Below are 17,983 nucleotides of genomic sequence, written 5' to 3' on the forward strand. Positions count from 1 at the left end.
GACTTGGCTTCGTCCGGAAGGTTGTCTGGAAGGACGTCAGGTCTAATTAGCATATTACGCTTTTATTATTATAGACTAGAGGCCTGATCCATGAAATTTGTGCAAGGGGCTCAGCCCTCGCAGCTGCAGCAGCTTGCCTTGGCTGTTGCAGCTCCAGCTTCATCTGGAAGGTGGTCTGGAAGGTCATCCGGAAGGACGTTAGGCTGTCCAGTCTAATTAGCATATTAAGCTTTTATTATTATAGATGTCCTGGGATAGTGCTCAGTAACTGCTTGTTAAATGTAGAATGGGGTCCTTGTTCCTTTATTTGAATCCCTTTACTGGTTTGGGTCTCTCTTGTAGATTCAATGCCAAAGTTATTGTCTAATTATAGTGTGCCCTGTAGTGTGATTACCAGCTGCCTTACTTGAAATATATTTGTCTTACTGCTAGCTTTGATCACACTGAGTGATTTTGGCTGCACCATTCTTTTTAACTCATTTTGAGCTTAATTTTGACAAATCTGTCTTTTCATCCATTCTTTTAAGTCATAGTGTCCCAAACCCATATTTGAATAGGAGCTATTTTGTATCTAAATGCATTTTTACTTTTAACTTGTAGTTTGTTAGATATGGGTTATTTCATAGTTCTGAAGGTAAGCTGTCTCCCTGGTCCTCTTAGAAGTCTAGACAACAATTGCTTAGGGCCCTTATTCCCTTCCTTATCTTTGGAAACAGTTTGAAAGAGTGTCAGTCCAAAATGGGCTGGTTCTGTACTGGAGCCAAGATGCTTCCTCTTACAGCTTGGGACCAACTGTGCATAATGCACAGAACGTATACTATACGCAAGGGTATTTCATGCTGTGCACATGGTAGGGGAAGTTATATGAAGGCTGTTTAAGCACAAATTTATACATGTTTTAAATACTTATTTTAATACTTTTTTCTTTATAAGTCTGATTTTAACATACTTGAAAGTATACGTTGAAGCAGAAGAATACCTCACTCGATGGAATGATGTTAGTGAAAGTATTTTTTATGCTTACGAAAATACAGCGAATTGAGATTGTGAGCCTTCAGCATAATGTGTGAGAAATTTAGTTACTTGGCTGGTTATTTTCCTGTCCTCCTCTGTGTTAATTTCTGCCTTTCTACTCCATGGTGTGGTAACTATTTACAGAGAGTAGCTAGAGCTTTGCTAACTGACTAATCAGTGCTTTTTCTAAATGGAAAAAAAAATTATTTATTTTTTTACTAAAACTTCATTGAAAAGCATTTTTTTGCAAGACTTAATATCTTGCAAACCAGTGTTTAAGGCTATTAGATGCTCCTTTATTTTATTTGCTTCAGCTTATTTAAGTGTCACGTATTACTCCACTGGTCTTACAGTGGTCCTTGTTTTTTCATACTTAAAATGAGAAAATTTGTTGTGCTTTTTCAAGTAGCTAATAACCTGATTTAACAAAATGATCCCAGATATGTGTCATATGAGCTTTTTTGTGTGCAGTTGGAGGCTTGTCATGAATGCATGCTTCTGAGGAAGTGAGCTGACAGGCTGGGCTTCATGTGAATATTCACTGGGGTTTTCTATGAGATGTAACTCTAGCATCACTGTTACTACGTTTGGTTTGCGTTTGAAAGGGCATTATAACATAGGAATTAAAATCCAGAACACCCAGTGTCTGGAGTCTAGGTGTAGGAGCACAATAATTACTTCCTAATGAGATTATTTTAGAAACAAGTTGATGAAAGTAACTTTCAGGGCATAACTGAAACCCTTTGGTTCTCACTGTTTCTTAATCTAATCCAGCCAAAGAAATAGCAGCACCAATTTATCACTCATCTTGTCAGCATTAAGTAGGGTCATTGAAACAGATAGGACTAATCACAAGTTAACAGTTTTTACTTCACTTTAAATATAAATATGAAGCACCATGGTGTTAAAAAGAATAAATATGTATACTTATTTGTACACACATATTTATATAGATAAGCCTAGTTTGCTAAGTGTCTCAGGCAGCTGTAACAGAGTCCAGAGACTAGGTAGCTTATAAACAACAGAGACTGCTCTGGAAGCTGGGAGTCGGAGGTCAGGGCGCTAACGTGGTGGAGTTCTGTGAGAACCCCTCCGGGCTGCAGACTTCTGTCTTCATGCTGTGTCCTCACATGTGGGAGCAGAGAGAACTCTGCAGCCTTTCTTTTATATGGGTCCTAATTCCGTTCGTGAGGGCTCCACCCATGACTTAATCATCTCCCAAAGGCCCCATCTCCAAATACCATCACATTAGGAATTAGGATTTCAATGTATGAATTTTGGGGGAACATAAACATTCAGTCCACGATCTCTGAAAATCAATGGAAAAAAAATCCTAAAAAAAAAAGTACTAAACAGCCTACTTACAAAAAGACTTGTAAGTTAAGCACCTAATCATTGGTTTTTTGGAGTACCAAAAGGTCTTGTTTTGTTTGTTTCTAATTTGGAGGAGAGACAGTGACTGAAGTGGGAAATGTCCTGCTTTCCTGTACAGGGAGGTTGGAACGGGTGCTGACAGAAGAGGAACTTCTCACCTTATTTGATATGAACATTCATGTAATTGCACTTTTCCAGTGCCAGTTGCTGTTGGCTGCTGTTTCTCATTTTTGTTTGCTTTGTCTCTGCTGTCTTGTCTGTTCATTGACTCTTCTCCCCCCGTTTGGGAAGCAGGGCAATGTGAACATATCCACAATTGTTTCAAGCTTCAGAGGGTAGGAGACAGGCATACAACTTAAGGATTTATTACCAAGAAATAGGACTTTAGGGAAAAACCTAACCAAAAGGTATCTTTTGAAGAAAGGTATGGATTTCTAAGGTTATACTAGTCTGCCCCTTAAATCTAGATACGCTTCATGATTACCTGCCTAACTCTTGTTGCATGGTACATATGTTCTCCCTGCACTGACCCACAGCATATCGTCTCTCTCCTGATCTCTCCTAGATCTTTACCGCTCAGTTTTTCTCACATGCTTAACCCACACGTTCCAGTTGCCTCCTAGATCTATGCCCATGTCACTTTCATGCCTCCTAGTTATCACATCATCAGCTCTCTCCGAGCTGCCTCCTCACCTGCCTCTTTCCCTGTACTGCCTACCAAGGTTAATGTGGTTAAATGGCACCTGCACCTTCATAGTTATGAGAACTAAAAATCTAAGAACCATCTTTAGCTGTTGATCTCCTTCATGTACTAGCCAAGTCCTTGTACGTATTCTTCCTCCACACTGTGTTACGAAGCTCTCTCCTTCCTATTTCTGCTGCCCCCCCCCCCTTTTTTTGTTGGTGCCAGGCTAACCAAAACATTTTTTGTTTTGGAAATTTTATTTGCATCCACTCTGTAAAGTAGGTTGCATTATCTATTTTTTAAAATATCACATTTATGGAATAGGCACAAAGAAGTTAACTTGCTGTTCCAACATCAAGGAAATGGTGAATCAGGTTATTTGATGTTGGGTGACATTAAAGTCCAATCTCTTTCCATTAAGAAGTCTTTCACCTAACATATAAGGTGTCTCACTTTTCCATCCACCTGCTCTCTCTCTGTGCTGTGTACTTTCTCTCTGGGTATCTTCTGCTAGCCGTGTGGTCACCTCTAAGCCTCTGTCCTCACTTGGTTCTCAGCTTGTCTTTCTCAGCTCTTCTCTGCTTGTCAATCCAGCTTTGTTTCCTCAAGTCACATCTAGTCTTCCTCCCTATCACCACTCCACTAACACTACCACTTCTCACCAACCATCGCCACTCCACTAACACTACCACTTCTCACCAACCATCGCCACTCCACTAACACTACCACTTCTCACCAACCATCGCCACCTCCAGGAAGTCGCTACAAATAATTGTTGGGTTAACATTACTATTTTGTTTATGTGCCCAGTTAGAATGTGATCTCTTTGAGGGTGCTGACTCATTCATTTTTTAAGTTTTATTAGTCTTAACTGTAGTTTGGCGTTATTAAAGGTATTCTCTCTTTATAAGAAGACTAGAGGCCCGGTGCATGAAAATTCATGCACTGGAGAGGGGGGTCCCTCAGCCCTGCCTGCCCCCTCTCACAGTCCGGGAGCCCTCAGGGGTGGGAGGTGACCCGGCGATCAGGGGAAGGCGATGCCCCCATCACATCTCTGCCGCTGCCACTGCCGACAGCGTAAGCCTCGGCCGGCCCTGGTTACCTGAGGCTCTGCTGGCCCTGGGCGGCTGGGCAACCGCCATCTGAGGCTTGCCTGTGCCTCGGGCCCGCCCTGGGCGGCTGGGCAGCCAATATCCGAGGCTTGCCTGCTCCTCGGGCCGGCCCTGGGCGGCTGGGGGGCTGAGGGGACTGGGGGACTCGGGAGGCAGGCGCGCGGAGTGGCTGGACCCGCCTGGGGGCGGGCCTGGCCGTGCCGCACGCCTGCCGCCCCGGCGGGGCTAAGGGGACTGGGCGCTGCCATCTTGTGGCTGTGGGCACCGCCATCTTTGAGGATGTGGCAGTCAATTAGCATATTCCCTCCTTATTGGCTGTGGGCGCTGCCATCTTTGTGAGGGTGTGATGGTCAATTAGCATGTTCCCTCTTATTAGATAGGATGCTTGCCATACTTTATATCCATTCTGAAGGAAACTATAGCTGTAGAGTAAATCCTGGGAAATTGTTTAGCACATTCCTGGCTTATCTGTGTGTTTACATACATCAGACATGTGTTGCAGGCTTACTAGTGCTAGACCAGGTGTTTGAGATAGAGGAAAAGGCACCGGGAGGAGAGGAGAGGAGAATGCCTGGAATGAGGCTAACATTTTCTGTAGGGCCAGGGAGGAAATGTACCTGCTTGAGCAGGTGGTATGAATTGGGACTATGAAAAATTTTAATGACAGAGACCTGACTCTCAGAGAATGGTTTGATATTGGTCTCTTAGTAGAGTGCTTGCCACTTAGGAAGTCAGTAAATATTTATTTAATTAATGAATAAAAAACTAATTTATTTGCCTGTTCATGTAATGAAATATAAATTCAGAATGTTGGGATATAATGGTTTTTTTTCCTTTTTATTGACAAATATTTAAATTTGTAACCACCAAGGTAATTTTCTGAAACCCAAATTATTTATTGTGGTCTGAGAAATTCTGTCTTTGAGAAGGCCTGTTATTGACATGAAAAGCTCAGTTTGCCGTTATACATTAGAGTAGGTCTGTATGGATGAATGAATGCTTCCTGTTGTAACTTTTAAGAACTTTCTTAAAACTCTCCTAATACTTGTTTTGTGTGTTGATGAATTATCCCTCAAAAGAGGATCCTTAATATATCCTATAACATGTTGGTGCAAAGTGGTTTCCCTCCTTATATGTTCGTTTTATTGTATTATCCTTTTCTTTTAATGTAACTTGCCCTTACCCCTTATCCTCCGCACCTTTTTTGTTTTTACAGTATCTCTTGCTCCTCCTCCTCCCACCATCCTACAGGTAACTCCTCAGTTACCTTTAATGGGATTTGTGGCCAGAGTCCAAGAAAATAGTAAGTTTATGTCTTCCTTTATGCTGTAGATCAGATTGCAGGCATAAATGTCATTTATATGTGATTGGCTAAATATCCATTTGCTGATACTTCAAGTATTTGAATATTATGAATAAGTCACTATGTGAGCAGCTAGTAGGGATGATAAAATAATTAAGATGAAATTCTCTACTTTCAAATAACTTAAAATCTGGTAGTGAAAAAAAATTTAAATAAGGCACATGTAAGAAAAGAAAGATCACACCTGAGATGTTCTTTAATCACTAGCTATCCCATTTTTTTTCCTCTGGGATGCTGAAACAAGTAGCCTAGTTTTTTATCACTGGAATTTAGGGTTTTGTGGCTGGCCTGAGAATTTTCCTTTGGTCCTGTGATTCCAGGTAGGTCCCAGGGGACCAAATTGCCTCCCTATTTCCTAAGAGGCCTCATAGATTGGCAATGAATTACCATTGGCTTGTGGTCTGGTGTTGAGTTATGCAGGATCACATAACTGATTTTATTGACAAATTGAGTCTTCTCCTCGGGAAGTATTAAGGAATCTCAGGAGACTGAAGTCTGCAAAGCAGGAGGCCTGTATCAACATTCAGTGCTGAGTTGTACAGAGACCAGTAAACATAGTCTGAGTGGGAGGTGGCTTCTCTGTGAGCAGTCTTCCTGAGGAACTGTATTGTAATCAGAAGGTTGCTTGATGGGCCTGGAATTTGAACAAGGGAGATTGCGTTAAAGAAAGACTTAATGTTGTCAGGCTGAAATAGCCCATTAGCATCTAGTAACAGGATGGCCTCACCAATGGGATAGAAGATGTGCACGCTGTTGCTTAGGACCCTTGCTCCTTCGGATGTGGGCATTGCCATTACTAGAATGTACGCTCTGTGAGAGCAGGGACTTTTGCCTGTTTTGTTCCTGGGCTGTTTCCCCAGCACTTAAGAAAGCATCTGACACATAGCAAACACTTTTAGTCCCTCCTTTTTTGTGCTCCCCTCGGTAACTAAACGCCCCGTTTATGTTGACACATTTCTTCTTGTATTTTAACTGATGATAATCCAGTTTCACTGGAGGGAGGGCTCACTCTGTCTTCCAGGTGCCTTTGCATCTCTCCTTGCTAATTTCTGAAAGTAGCTTATATCACTTCAGTGTAGTGGAGGGTATTCCATAAGCACCTCCCGTGTTTACCACAATGTGATTGCCTTTTGGGTTATCTTTTCTCATTTCTTTCCTTAGTCATATACATTTCTCACCTACAGAATGTATAAAAATAAGAGACTTGGTGTATGAGGTGTGCTGTGGTTGATTTAAAGACATAGTAGGACTTGTACATTCAAATGAATGTTGTCCTCTTCAAAACAGTCACCTTGGAAAGATGCATACCTATCTTTTGGGATTATCATAGCTTTCAGATACATTATTTTGAAACCACTCTGTATTAAGATTGAGGTTTGAAAGAAGTCTGGAATTATTTGGAACCAGTTATACGGTGCTAAGTAGTGTAGCAATGATCCCGTTGTTCTTCTTAAAATCCTTCTGTGGCTCCCCCTTGCTCTTTGGATAAAGTTCAAACTGTTGCAAGGCCCTTCCTGCTTAGTGTTCTTCAGCTTCCTCAAGCCTCTTTCTGCTGAACTTTGGTCAGTTCTTTGCTTTCTTCCCTTTGCATTTGTTTTTCCACCCCCACTCCATCCCACCCCCTAGACATTAACTCTTACTCATCTTTCAGGTTTCAGAAACCCATGTAAGCGGGTGGGTCTACTGCTCTATTTTCCATAATGACTTAAAGCACTTACTGCACTGAATTATAAACAGAAGTTTGGCTGTCCATGTCTCCCAGACTTTTGCTCACTGCTCTATTCCCAGTGCTGAGTAGTAAGTACCTAACCGTAGTAGGCTTTCAGTTGATGTTTGTTGAGGGAATAATAATGAAACTTTACCTTAAAGTTAGTGTGTTTATCTTACCCCATAGTATTGTAAGCTTTTAAGATAATAAACATTGGCGTTCCAATTTCTGCTCTTCCCCTTACTTCTGTAGGCACGAAAGCCAGTTTTCACATTCATAAATTGGCCCTCAGGCAGTTATTAGAAAAGGTAAAAATGAGCATGGCAACATCTTTGAGTAATTTGGTAATTTCTCAAGGTGATTGTTTTGAAAGACAGAGTTCATTTGGATGTATATTTTTGTGGAATTGTTTAAATGCAAATAGGAAATATTGTTGATTCTTATCCCAACTACATATAATTTGTCATAAACTTTGTTAAAATCACATACTTATATGTTTTGTTTGTTAAAAAAACACATTAGAACTAAAAGCAATACTTGTAATGGGTAAAGTTTTAAAGTTCATAAAGTAGATACGTTAATAAGTACAGAGTGGCCCAGCAGATGGAAGAATACTGGGATAGGGCAGAGTATGAAGTTGATAATCCTCACCAGGCCAGCAATCTTCTAAAATTCATTTGATTCAATCAGTAGGTTTAGAGAAAAAAATAGAAACTAAACAGATTGCTCAGAGAATTTCACAGAAACAGTACTGGCACTTCATAAATAAGAATTTGTGCTGTTCATTAAAATGGGACAACTGATCAATGCAACTTTATTTGGTTTATTTTGTTGAGCTGTGCTCATGTATATCAAGCATTTTAAAAGCTTTTGAGTTCCTGAGTTTGGAGATGATATTTAGACATTGCTATTTGTTGACACCTGAGCTGTGGAAGCAGATCTCAATAAAGAGATATTTAAAATATTTTAAATCACTCATATATTTACCTTGGAGAAATTCTGAAATAACCAAACTAAACACAAACATCTTCATAGATGAAGTTACCTAAAATTGTTTGTGATTTCTGCCCTGCTGATTTGGTAAGATGCTATATTTAAGAAATTCACTGAGAGAAAGTAGCAGATTATTAAAATTTGACTTTTCATTGGAGTCATTCTAATTTTTATAACCTAAATACGGTTATAAGTATCCAAATTATTAATATTTCTGATAATCACTTCTTGGATAGCATATAAAGCCAAAGTATATTGTATTAGCATAAACAGGTTCCAAGGCTCTGTTATTATTTCGGCTAAACTTTATTCAGCATCCATACACGCTAACCCATGGGGAGGAGAAAGCCATGATTGGAGATTGGAAACTTTATAGCTGGTGGAGGGATTCTCTTGCCCACTCAAGTTTTTAAAGGTTATTTTCAAGTGTAGGTTTATAGTTCATGAACATAGAAGCTTAGCTCAGGTAAGAAATAAGAATTGTGCATTAGGTGTAGTTTGTTATCAGCTTGATGCCTTCTCAGTTTCAGACACACCACCCCCACCACCGCCTGCGGAAGAGCCAGTCTTTGATGAATCCCCCCCTCCACCCCCTCCCCCAGAAGATTACGAAGAGGAGGAGGCCGCCGTGGTTGAGTACAGTGATCCTTATGCTGAGGAGGACCCGCCCTGGGCTCCGAGGTCTTATTTGGAAAAGGGTAAGTTCAGAGGGCTGTGTGGAGGGATGGGAAGAAATCTGCACATAGGAATGACATTTACTGGTACTGAAGAGAATTTTTTGTTTTACTGATAAGAAAAATTTTGCTTATATTACATGTATATTTTTATTTAGTTGATAGGTTTTATGGTTTTGAAAGCATGCTAGTAAAATTCTGTGACTGTTTGATTTTTTATTGAAATGATAGTTAACGTATTTTTCCTGTTGAGCATGCTCTTTATGAATGGTTTCAGTAAGACAAAAGTAAAAAAAAAAAAAAAAAAAAAAAAAAAGAGGCTTTTTCTGGAATGCCTCAGGAAGAGGATGATTTTTTTTTCAAATTATTAGTTATTTCTGCCCCCACGGTTTATAAAGCTTTCTTTTGTGGCACCTTTTATCAGATATTTCAGTTTAAGTATCTCCATATGAAATTCCTTCCAAAGAAGAATGGTTTCTTCATTTCTTTACAAAGTAGTATTGGGCATTTCTTTTATTGAAAGTTTCTCTAAATATACCAGCTAACCATGCCATGGTGCTTTTGGGACACAAACTTCTAAATCTTATCAGTACTAATCAGCTCAGAAAAAGGGTGCTGTCTTGCAGGAAGTTTTAAGGAAATTAAAGCTACTCACTGATCTCAAAACTGACCCCACATTTAGAATCACCTGGGGAACTTACATTAAGAAATGGTAAACTTCCACTTTTGGTCAAAATAGAGCAATAGTAATTAGATTTACCCTCTCTCCTAAAACAGGAACCCAGAAAAAGTTGAGGCAATGGTTTTGAATCAGTAGACAATAGGCAGTGGTGGACTCTGCCCCGAGAGAAGGAACTCAGGGCGAGCCTGTGATGCCCTGGCTTGCTACCTAGAGGCAGTTTCCAGGCCACAGTGCAAGGAGGATGTAGCCCAGACAGAGCGTGGGCACTGACTTGTGGAGAGAAGGTAGAGATGAGAATTTTTGGAGGCCACAGAGAGGACAGAGCTCGGGAGATATCCGGAAGGTCCCGTTGAGTCTTGAACTGAGCACTGATTTGTACATGTGTGTGAAGAAATGACCTGATCCTGAAAGAACAAAACCAGAAAGGACTAGGCAGAAAAATGACTGACATGACACAGGCCTGGAAATAGTTCACGCTCCCAAACCCGTCAGAATAGAAAGACGTGTAATACACAAGGCACAGAGCAGAGGCCTCAAAGTGTGTCCTCTTAGTAATGGGGCACATCAGCCCGGATGAAAGCTGCTGGGGACTGCCCTGACAGAGCTCACCTGCAGGCCTTTGGAAGCATCCACCTGGTTTCTGGTAACTTAACTGAGCTCCGGACAAAGTGCAACACTGTTCACCAAGAGCCAGCGCATTGAAAAGTCAGGGTCACAGGGTCCGACCGCCGTTAATCGCAAGCCGTGTGAAAAAGCAGGAAAATAGTCCTTTGGTAACTCACAGCTAAAGGAAAAGCCAGCTAATGGAAATAGACCAGAAATGACCAAGATAATGGAATTGCCTGATCAGGGTGTAACAGAGCTATTATAAATGCCACGTATGTTCAAGAAGGTAAAGGAAAACATGAACCTTAGGAAACGAATACATTTTTAAAAAAAGAGAAAAACTCACTTTTTTGAAGATAAAAAATATGGTATCTGAAGTGACATTCAGAAGAAAAGATCAGCAACCTTGATGGTATGACAATACAAACTATTCAAAATGAGGCGTGGGAAAAGACACTAAACACAGCCCCAGATATGTGAGGTGATACCAAAGAGTCTTTTTTTGCAGAGATAAGATCTCATGGAGGAAATCCTAAGCAATCTACAGAAATCTGGTAGAACTAAAGAGTATAGGTTACAGGTCAATGTATAAAATTAATTGCATTTTTTTATGTCAGCAACAAACAATTGGAGGTTGAAATTTATAAAACAACTTTTGTAATAAGATATGAAATACTTAGGGATAAATTGAAATATATGAAAGACTTGCATGATGAAAACTAAAACATTAAGAGAAATTAATAAAAGCCTTAAAAAATTTGAGAACTGTATGATGCTCTTTGATCATTATTGTTGAGACTGGTTTTCCCCAAAATGGTATATATATGGAATGCAATACCTATAAAAATCCAGAAGTCAGTCTTACAGAAATTGACAAGACGATTCTAAAAGTTATATGGAAATGCAAACAATCTAGTATAGTCAAAACAATCTGAAAAGAAGTCTAATGTTGGAGGAATTACACTACCTGACTTCAGAGTTCTAGTGGAAAGCTTCAGTGTTCAAGACTGGTGCTGGTGTAAGTATAGGAATATAAATCAGTGGACCAGAATGCATAGAACCCAAATAATCCGGCGAGGAAAGGATAGTGTTTTCAGCAAATAGTTTTGAACAATTGGATATCCATATGCAAAACATGAACTTCCACCCTTACCTCACAATTCACATAAATTAATTTGAAATGTATTTTGGATCTGAATGTAAAACCTAAACTATAAAAATTCTGGGGGGAAATGTAGGAGAAAAAACTATGTTCTGGGGTCAGGAAAAAAATCTTGTGGAGACCACATAAAAATACATGAAACTTAAAAAGAAAAAAATTGATAAATTGAATTTCATTAATTAAACTTTTCTTCAGACACTGAAGAAATGACAAGACATATTAGCCTGGGAAAAATATTTGCAAAATAATTCACTAAGATGACAACTTGTAGGGAAAAAAATTTGAACACATTTACCAAATAGATACATGAATTGCAAATAAGCACATGAAAAGGAGCTCAGTATTAAAATACGTTTTTTTTATTGATTTCAGAGAGCAAGGGAGAGGGAGAGAGAGAAACATCACTGATGAGAAACATTGATCGGCTGCCTCCTGCACGCCCCCTGCTGGGGATTGAGCCTGAAACCTGGGCATCTGCCCTGGCCTGGAATTGAACCATGACCTCATGGTTCATAGGTTGACTCTCAACCATTGAGCCACAGTGGCCAGCAAGATGCTCAGGGTTAGTTATGAGGGACATGCAGGTTAAAGCCACTGTGAACCAAACTCGGTACCACTGTACACCCTCTAGAATGGCTACAATTAAAACACTGATAACACCAAGTGGGAGAGAAAGGGTGCAGCTGGAGCCCTTACATCGTTGGTAAGAATGCAGCATCTCAGTCCCTTGGGAAAACAGTTGGCAGTTTCTTATGGAGCCAGACATCCACCTACCAGATGATCCGGCCTTCCTTCCTGTGGTGGTTACTTACAGGAGTGACAATTGTGTTCACACAAAGACTTGAATGTTCATAATCGCCAAAACCTGGAAACAACCCAAATGTTTTTAAAATGGTGAATAAATTAATTGTGGGACATATCCATCTATTCAATGAAATACTGTTCAGTGAAAAGGAACAAACTCCTCTTATAAGCAACAATACGGAGGGATTTCAAGTGTTACCCTAATGAAAAAGACCAAAAAAGATTCTTACTTTATGACTCCATCTACATGAAATCTAGATCAGTGGTTTTCAGGGACTGGTACTGGTGGGTGAAGGAATTTACACAGGGGCATAAGGAAATTTGGGGGTGATGGGCATGTTGTATCTGATCATTGTGGTGGTCGTTATACATTTATATATACAGGTGCATACATTTGTGAAAACTCATTGAATTCTGCAATTAAATGCTTGTGTTTTGTATCTAAACTAATACCTCATTAAAGCTGTTTTGTAAGGGGGGAGAAGAGCCCAAGGTACTACACTAGGACGCGGCCTTAGGCATTGACGCGTTTTACAAACGCCTTAGCTGATTTTACCCTGTCCTAGACAAAGTGATACGATTTCAGCTGTGGAAAACTCCCTCGGTTATTCCTTAAGAGAATAGCACGATGAAATTTTGCTTTCTAAAAATTGACTCTTTAGTGAACATATAAAAATCTGGAGAGATTTGTGAGAGGAAAGTAAGTTTGTTTTGAGTCCAAGTAACTCTTTAAAGTTTTAAAGAATATGCCTGCATTGTCCCCTAAGCTGTTTTTAACGGTTTGGCTTATTTCTGTTAAGTTCAGATCTTTCAAAACATGAAAACCAAATCAGCTCTTCCTTACTCCTTCTGGCATAACAGAACATAGCCAGCTGTGTTAGGCTTACGATGGCTCTTCTGCGTGCGCGTGTGTGTGTGTGTGTGTATGTGTATGTTCAGCTGTGCCTACTGACTCGTTTTGCTATCCTAGACCTTAGGACCTGGTCTTAACCCTGCCTGCACATTTGAGTCACTGAGGGAGTGTTTAATACATCTGTCCCTGCAGGCCTATTAAATCAGAATCTGTGGGACTGCGTCAAAATTTTTAGAAGTTCCTCAGGTAATTCCAGGGTTGAGAACCACAGCCATAGGGGAAGGTTTGTTGTAACCTTTGATTACTGCCCATCATGTGCCTGGCATAATGTAAGACTTACTACATATGTAAGATAGTTTCCCCAGCTTGCAGACTAGAAAATGATGTTAAAGATAATTTGTTAGAGAAGATAACAGAAAATGTTAGTGTTAGAGAAAAGACAGTGTATCTTAATAGTTGTTAATGATAATAAAAGAAGCTAACATTTATATGGATGCTCACCATATACAGGGCTCCGGGCTGGGTGTTGTATGTGCATTGCCTCCTTTAACAGAACAGAGCTTTGTGGTGTTAGCACTATTTTAGTTTCCATTGTACAGTTGAGTAAAAAGAAGTTTAGGGACTTTAAATGTGTTCTGTGAACTAATAACTGCAGAGCTGGCATTTGCACTCAGTGTATAACTCCAGAGCGCACATTCTTAGCCATTCCTAAGCTGGGGCTTCGGCAGACCTGGGATTGATTGAGTCTTGGCTATACAGTTTACTAGCATTAAATTCTTCGATCCCATCCCTTCCAAGCTGTCTCTTCTTGTATTCTTCCAGCTCAATGATATAACTTCTTGGTAGAAGTATCAACAATGTGTGGTAATTTATCAGATAACATTTCTGTCCTTATAAGACTATGACCATTTGTCTTGTTCATCTTCCTATCTCTAAAAATCAGCATGGATGCTCCATTAATGATTGTCAAAAAAATGAATAGTTCCATTAATTCTATCTGGGGATTCCAGGAAGCTTGTCAGAGGACATTTGTGAAGTGCCCTGAGCAGTGAAGAATTTCTCAGGCAGAGAGGGGAGCTAGCAAGGGCCTCTAGGCAGAGGGGTGCTCTGAGTGAAGGCACGGTGGTTTGGCACGGTGAGCAGGGCCATGTGCACGAGGACGTGGGTGGGTGTGGGGAGAGAGGGCCTGGGGTGTGTGTGCAGGAAGTTGTAACTGGTGATGGAAGGCCTTGAGTACCATGCTGAGATGTCTGGATCTTTTTCCTTTTTAAAAAATCTGATGGTAGAAAATTGTGGAAGATTTTTAAGCAGGTTAATGGTAAGTTCCCATGTACTTATATCTTTAGTTAAAAAAATTACCTGATAACAGTGCAGAGCACATCAGAAAGGAAAGCAGGGCCCTGGCAGTGTGACTCGGTTGGCGCGTCGTCCTGTGCACCGGAAGTTGCGGGTTTGATGCCCAGTTGGGACATGTGCGAGAGGCAACTGATCAATGTTTCTCACTCACATCGATGTTTCTTTCTCTCTTACTCCCTTCCTCTCTCTAAAATCAATTAAAATTTTTTAAATAAATGAAGAAAGGAGGAGTTGGAAGACCAAGTTGGATACCTTTCTAAGGAAGAGCTGAGGGCCTTAGCTACAGCAGAGGTGCTGAAACCTTGTTCCCATAAATCAGTTGATACAAATGGAAGTATTTTCTCACGTGGCACTGTCACTCGATTCTTTTAACTCCTTCAGAGTTACTTGCCGAAAGTCAAATAATGTTCCATCTTTAACAATGTTTGATACGTTGGCTGATAACTCCATTGGTCTTAATGTTTGTTTAAAGGAATGGAGCCACCTAACTTTAACTTGCAAAAGGTTGGGTTACTCAGTGGAGTAATTCTCTTTTTTAGTATCACACGAATATTTTGAACTGTTTCTTTGGCACCCAGCAGAGTTTTGTACTTTAAGACAGTGCACTGCAGTAACACGTAGGAGAATGATAGACAGGAAATGAGAACTTCTGTGACTGATGCCTGGCTATCATCTCAGGGCAGTTTTGGAAGCAATATTTATAAAAGTTGAGACTCTAGAAGGAGTTTCCCCTAATCATCTGACACGCATACTGCATGGACAGTCTTCAGCCCCCCGGGTTAGGTATATTCCACATGAAGACCGCTGCTGACGGGCAGTGAGCGTGACACTGGAGATGATGGAGGTGTTGGTTTTGAGCTGTAGGAGGTGGAATTAACGGGATTTAGGGATAGTCTCGTTTGAATTATTTTTTCATTGGGTTTGCATTTTGGTAAGCATCGAGTGTTAACTAAGAGAGAGAAAAAATATTAGGTTGACTATAGAAATAGTAAAGACTTTACATACCTTGTTTTACTTTTATAGTTAAACTTTTTTGTCATTTAATATACACTGAGTGGCCAGATTATTATGATCTCTGAACACATAATAATCTGGCCACTCAGTGTGTATGTGTGTGTGTTTGTGTGTATTAGAGGCCCGGTGCATGAATTTGTGCATGGGTGGGGTCCGGCCAGCCTGGCCAGGGGGAGGGGACATGGGCGGTTGGCCGGCCTGTCTGCGGGTCAAACTCCTGGTCGAGGGGACAATTTGCATATTAGCCTTTTATTATATAGGATATACACTGAGTTGCCAGATTATTACGTGTTCAGAGATCATAATAATCTGGCCACTCAGTGTATATTGGTGTTTAGGGGTTTGGTTATGTTTTGAGAAATACTAACTTCCTCCTAGGCCTCTCTGAAGTATTTTCTGATATAAAAACTCAGAGTTTAACAAAGCCATTTAATTCTACTAAAGTAGGCCAGACACACAAATGAACTGGGGCAAGTTACATTTTATCATAAACTCCTATTGTAGTTTGTTTCTTATTTATGTGAGGTTTAAAGTTACATGAGAAACGAACAAAGTCAGTACAATTTATGCTTCTCAGAAGGACGGGTAGATGGAGAGTGTTGTTGAGTGAAATGCTGAGTGATGTAAAAAGGTACAGAGGATCTCTTTACAAAAAAGAGAAATCTACCAGCCCGGCATAGCTCAGTGGTTGAGCGTCAGCCTGTGAACCAGGAGGTCATGGTTCGATTCCCAGGCAGGGCACAGGCCTGGATTATAGGCTCCATCCCCTGGGGGGTGTGCAGGAGGCAGCCAGTGAATGATTCACTTTCCATCATTGATGTTTCTATCTCTGTTTCTCCCTTCCTCTGTGAAATAAGAAACAATGTTTTTTTTTAAAAAGGTAAATCTTCAAGTGGATTTGAGCGATAGGCTCCCCCAGTTTAACTAAACTGTTGAGGTAGATGCAACAGGAGCCTGAGGCTGTCCCAGAGACTATCGCAAAACCCCAGTTACCAAGTTATTTAAGCAACAAAGATGTCAGGAGAGCTTACAGGTGCCTTGGCTTCCATGACACTTGTAGTGTGTTAGGGGATGTGTTAAATGGGTAGCATAATGCCCCATGTGTTTTGAAAGAGTGTATATATAATGGACTCCCAGCATTCGCACATGAAACCTGTGGGAACTCAACCACTATCCTACTCAGTGACTCCAGAAAGGCATGGGCTCCAGAAAGTGGGGAGACATCAGTCTGCTCCTATCCCTTAGTTCACCTCGTCTTCTCACTTGCCTCTCATGGGGTGTCCCACTGCACTAGACAATTCTAAGGTTGAAAGACGTGTTTTGACAGGATACAGGCTCAACTGAATAGTCATCTTTCCCGATCCTGGGATTGTGACTCTCCTCAGTGAGGTATTTCTCCATAGGCTGCTGAACGGTAACTTCACTGATTTTTTTTGCCATTTAAACTGCTTGGAACCTAACCTCCCCAGGAAGGTGAGATTCCATTACAAGGACTGGGTATTAGGAAAAGAAGGGATTTTGGTCTGTGTTTAGAAAGTTATTGTGTGAAGTGCTGTAAAAGTTGGGAAAGGATGGATATTCATTTGTTTGGTTCTATCTTTGTAGGAATATTATTTTTCACATCCTATTTTTTCCCCTCTAGTTGTGGCAATTTATGATTATACAAAAGACAAGGAAGACGAGCTGTCTTTTCAGGAAGGAGCCATTATTTATGTCATCAAGAAGAACGACGATGGCTGGTACGAGGGAGTGATGAATGGAGTGACGGGGCTCTTCCCTGGAAATTATGTCGAGTCCATCATGCATTACTCCGAGTGAAGCTCCGCCGGCTGTCTCCCTCCCCGGAATAGGCAGGGCTTCCCAGACTGTCCAGGGCCCTGGCACTCCCTCAGTGAAGTGAATGAAGGATACAAATGATAAAAACTACGTATGTGTTGGTTTTTTTTGTTTATCCCCCAGTATTAAAACAAAAAAGCAACCTAATTGTGAACAAATGGATCTTTCTGTCATCATTTGTACTATGCTGAGCTGTCTGGATTGAAATAAAGTGACCATTTCTGAATATGTCAGAGGAATAACAGCATAACTGTAAAACAAATCAGGTTCAGACTGATCAGAGCAAAATCTGGGATCTTTCTCAGGAATACTGTACACCCGTGGGCTATCTTCTCCTGCAGAACCTGTGGCACTGGCTCTTCTTCAGTGCCTGTGCCAAAGGGTTAGCCTTGTGGCCTACTGCGTACCCCACTTTCTTCCACCTGTATGAGGAGGGAACCAATATTTGAATACCATACTGAACCATTTTTCGTTGTTTCTGATGGCTCATTTCCTCGGTCACAGGTAAATTCCGCATTCTCTCAGTACTTGCGCGTACCAGTGAATGCTGAACTGACTGGCATCCCTTCATGTTCTCAATTTGTAGATGATGAGTCTCCCAGCATTCTGAGGGTGGTTGGCAGTGGCCAGTGTGACTTGAATGTGCTGTTGCTGCATGAGCCTGCGGGGCACTAAGGGCCAGTACACCAGGTGTGTAACGCACAGGGGCGGGGCCCGGCTCACATGCGGAAGCAGGTGTGCGACGCT

General features: G+C 40.9%; 1 protein-coding gene across 37 annotated transcripts in view; it reads left to right on the plus strand.

Annotated features, from left to right (window-relative positions):
• Positions 1-17,587, plus strand: part of ABI2 (abl interactor 2) — a 68,173-nt gene extending 50,586 nt beyond the window's left edge. For 15 of the 37 annotated variants that reach the window (XM_080669745.1, XM_080669746.1, XM_080669759.1 and 12 more), the window contains 3 exons: positions 5,402-5,488; positions 8,774-8,947; positions 17,043-17,394. In XM_080669745.1, coding sequence (XP_080525871.1) covers positions 5,402-5,488; positions 8,774-8,947; positions 17,043-17,218 — 437 coding nt within the window. In that variant the 3' untranslated portion in view covers positions 17,219-17,394. Of the gene's footprint in view, positions 1-5,401; positions 5,489-8,773; positions 8,948-17,042 lie in introns of all 37 variants that reach the window. The other 22 variants (XM_080669764.1, XM_080669754.1, XM_080669755.1 and 19 more) reach the window with 3 other exon arrangements.
• Positions 17,588-17,983: the final 396 nt, after the last annotated feature.

This window comes from Plecotus auritus, assembly GCF_963455305.1.
Source record: "Plecotus auritus genome assembly, chromosome: 5".
In the NCBI taxonomy this organism is placed as follows: Eukaryota; Metazoa; Chordata; class Mammalia; order Chiroptera; family Vespertilionidae; genus Plecotus; species Plecotus auritus.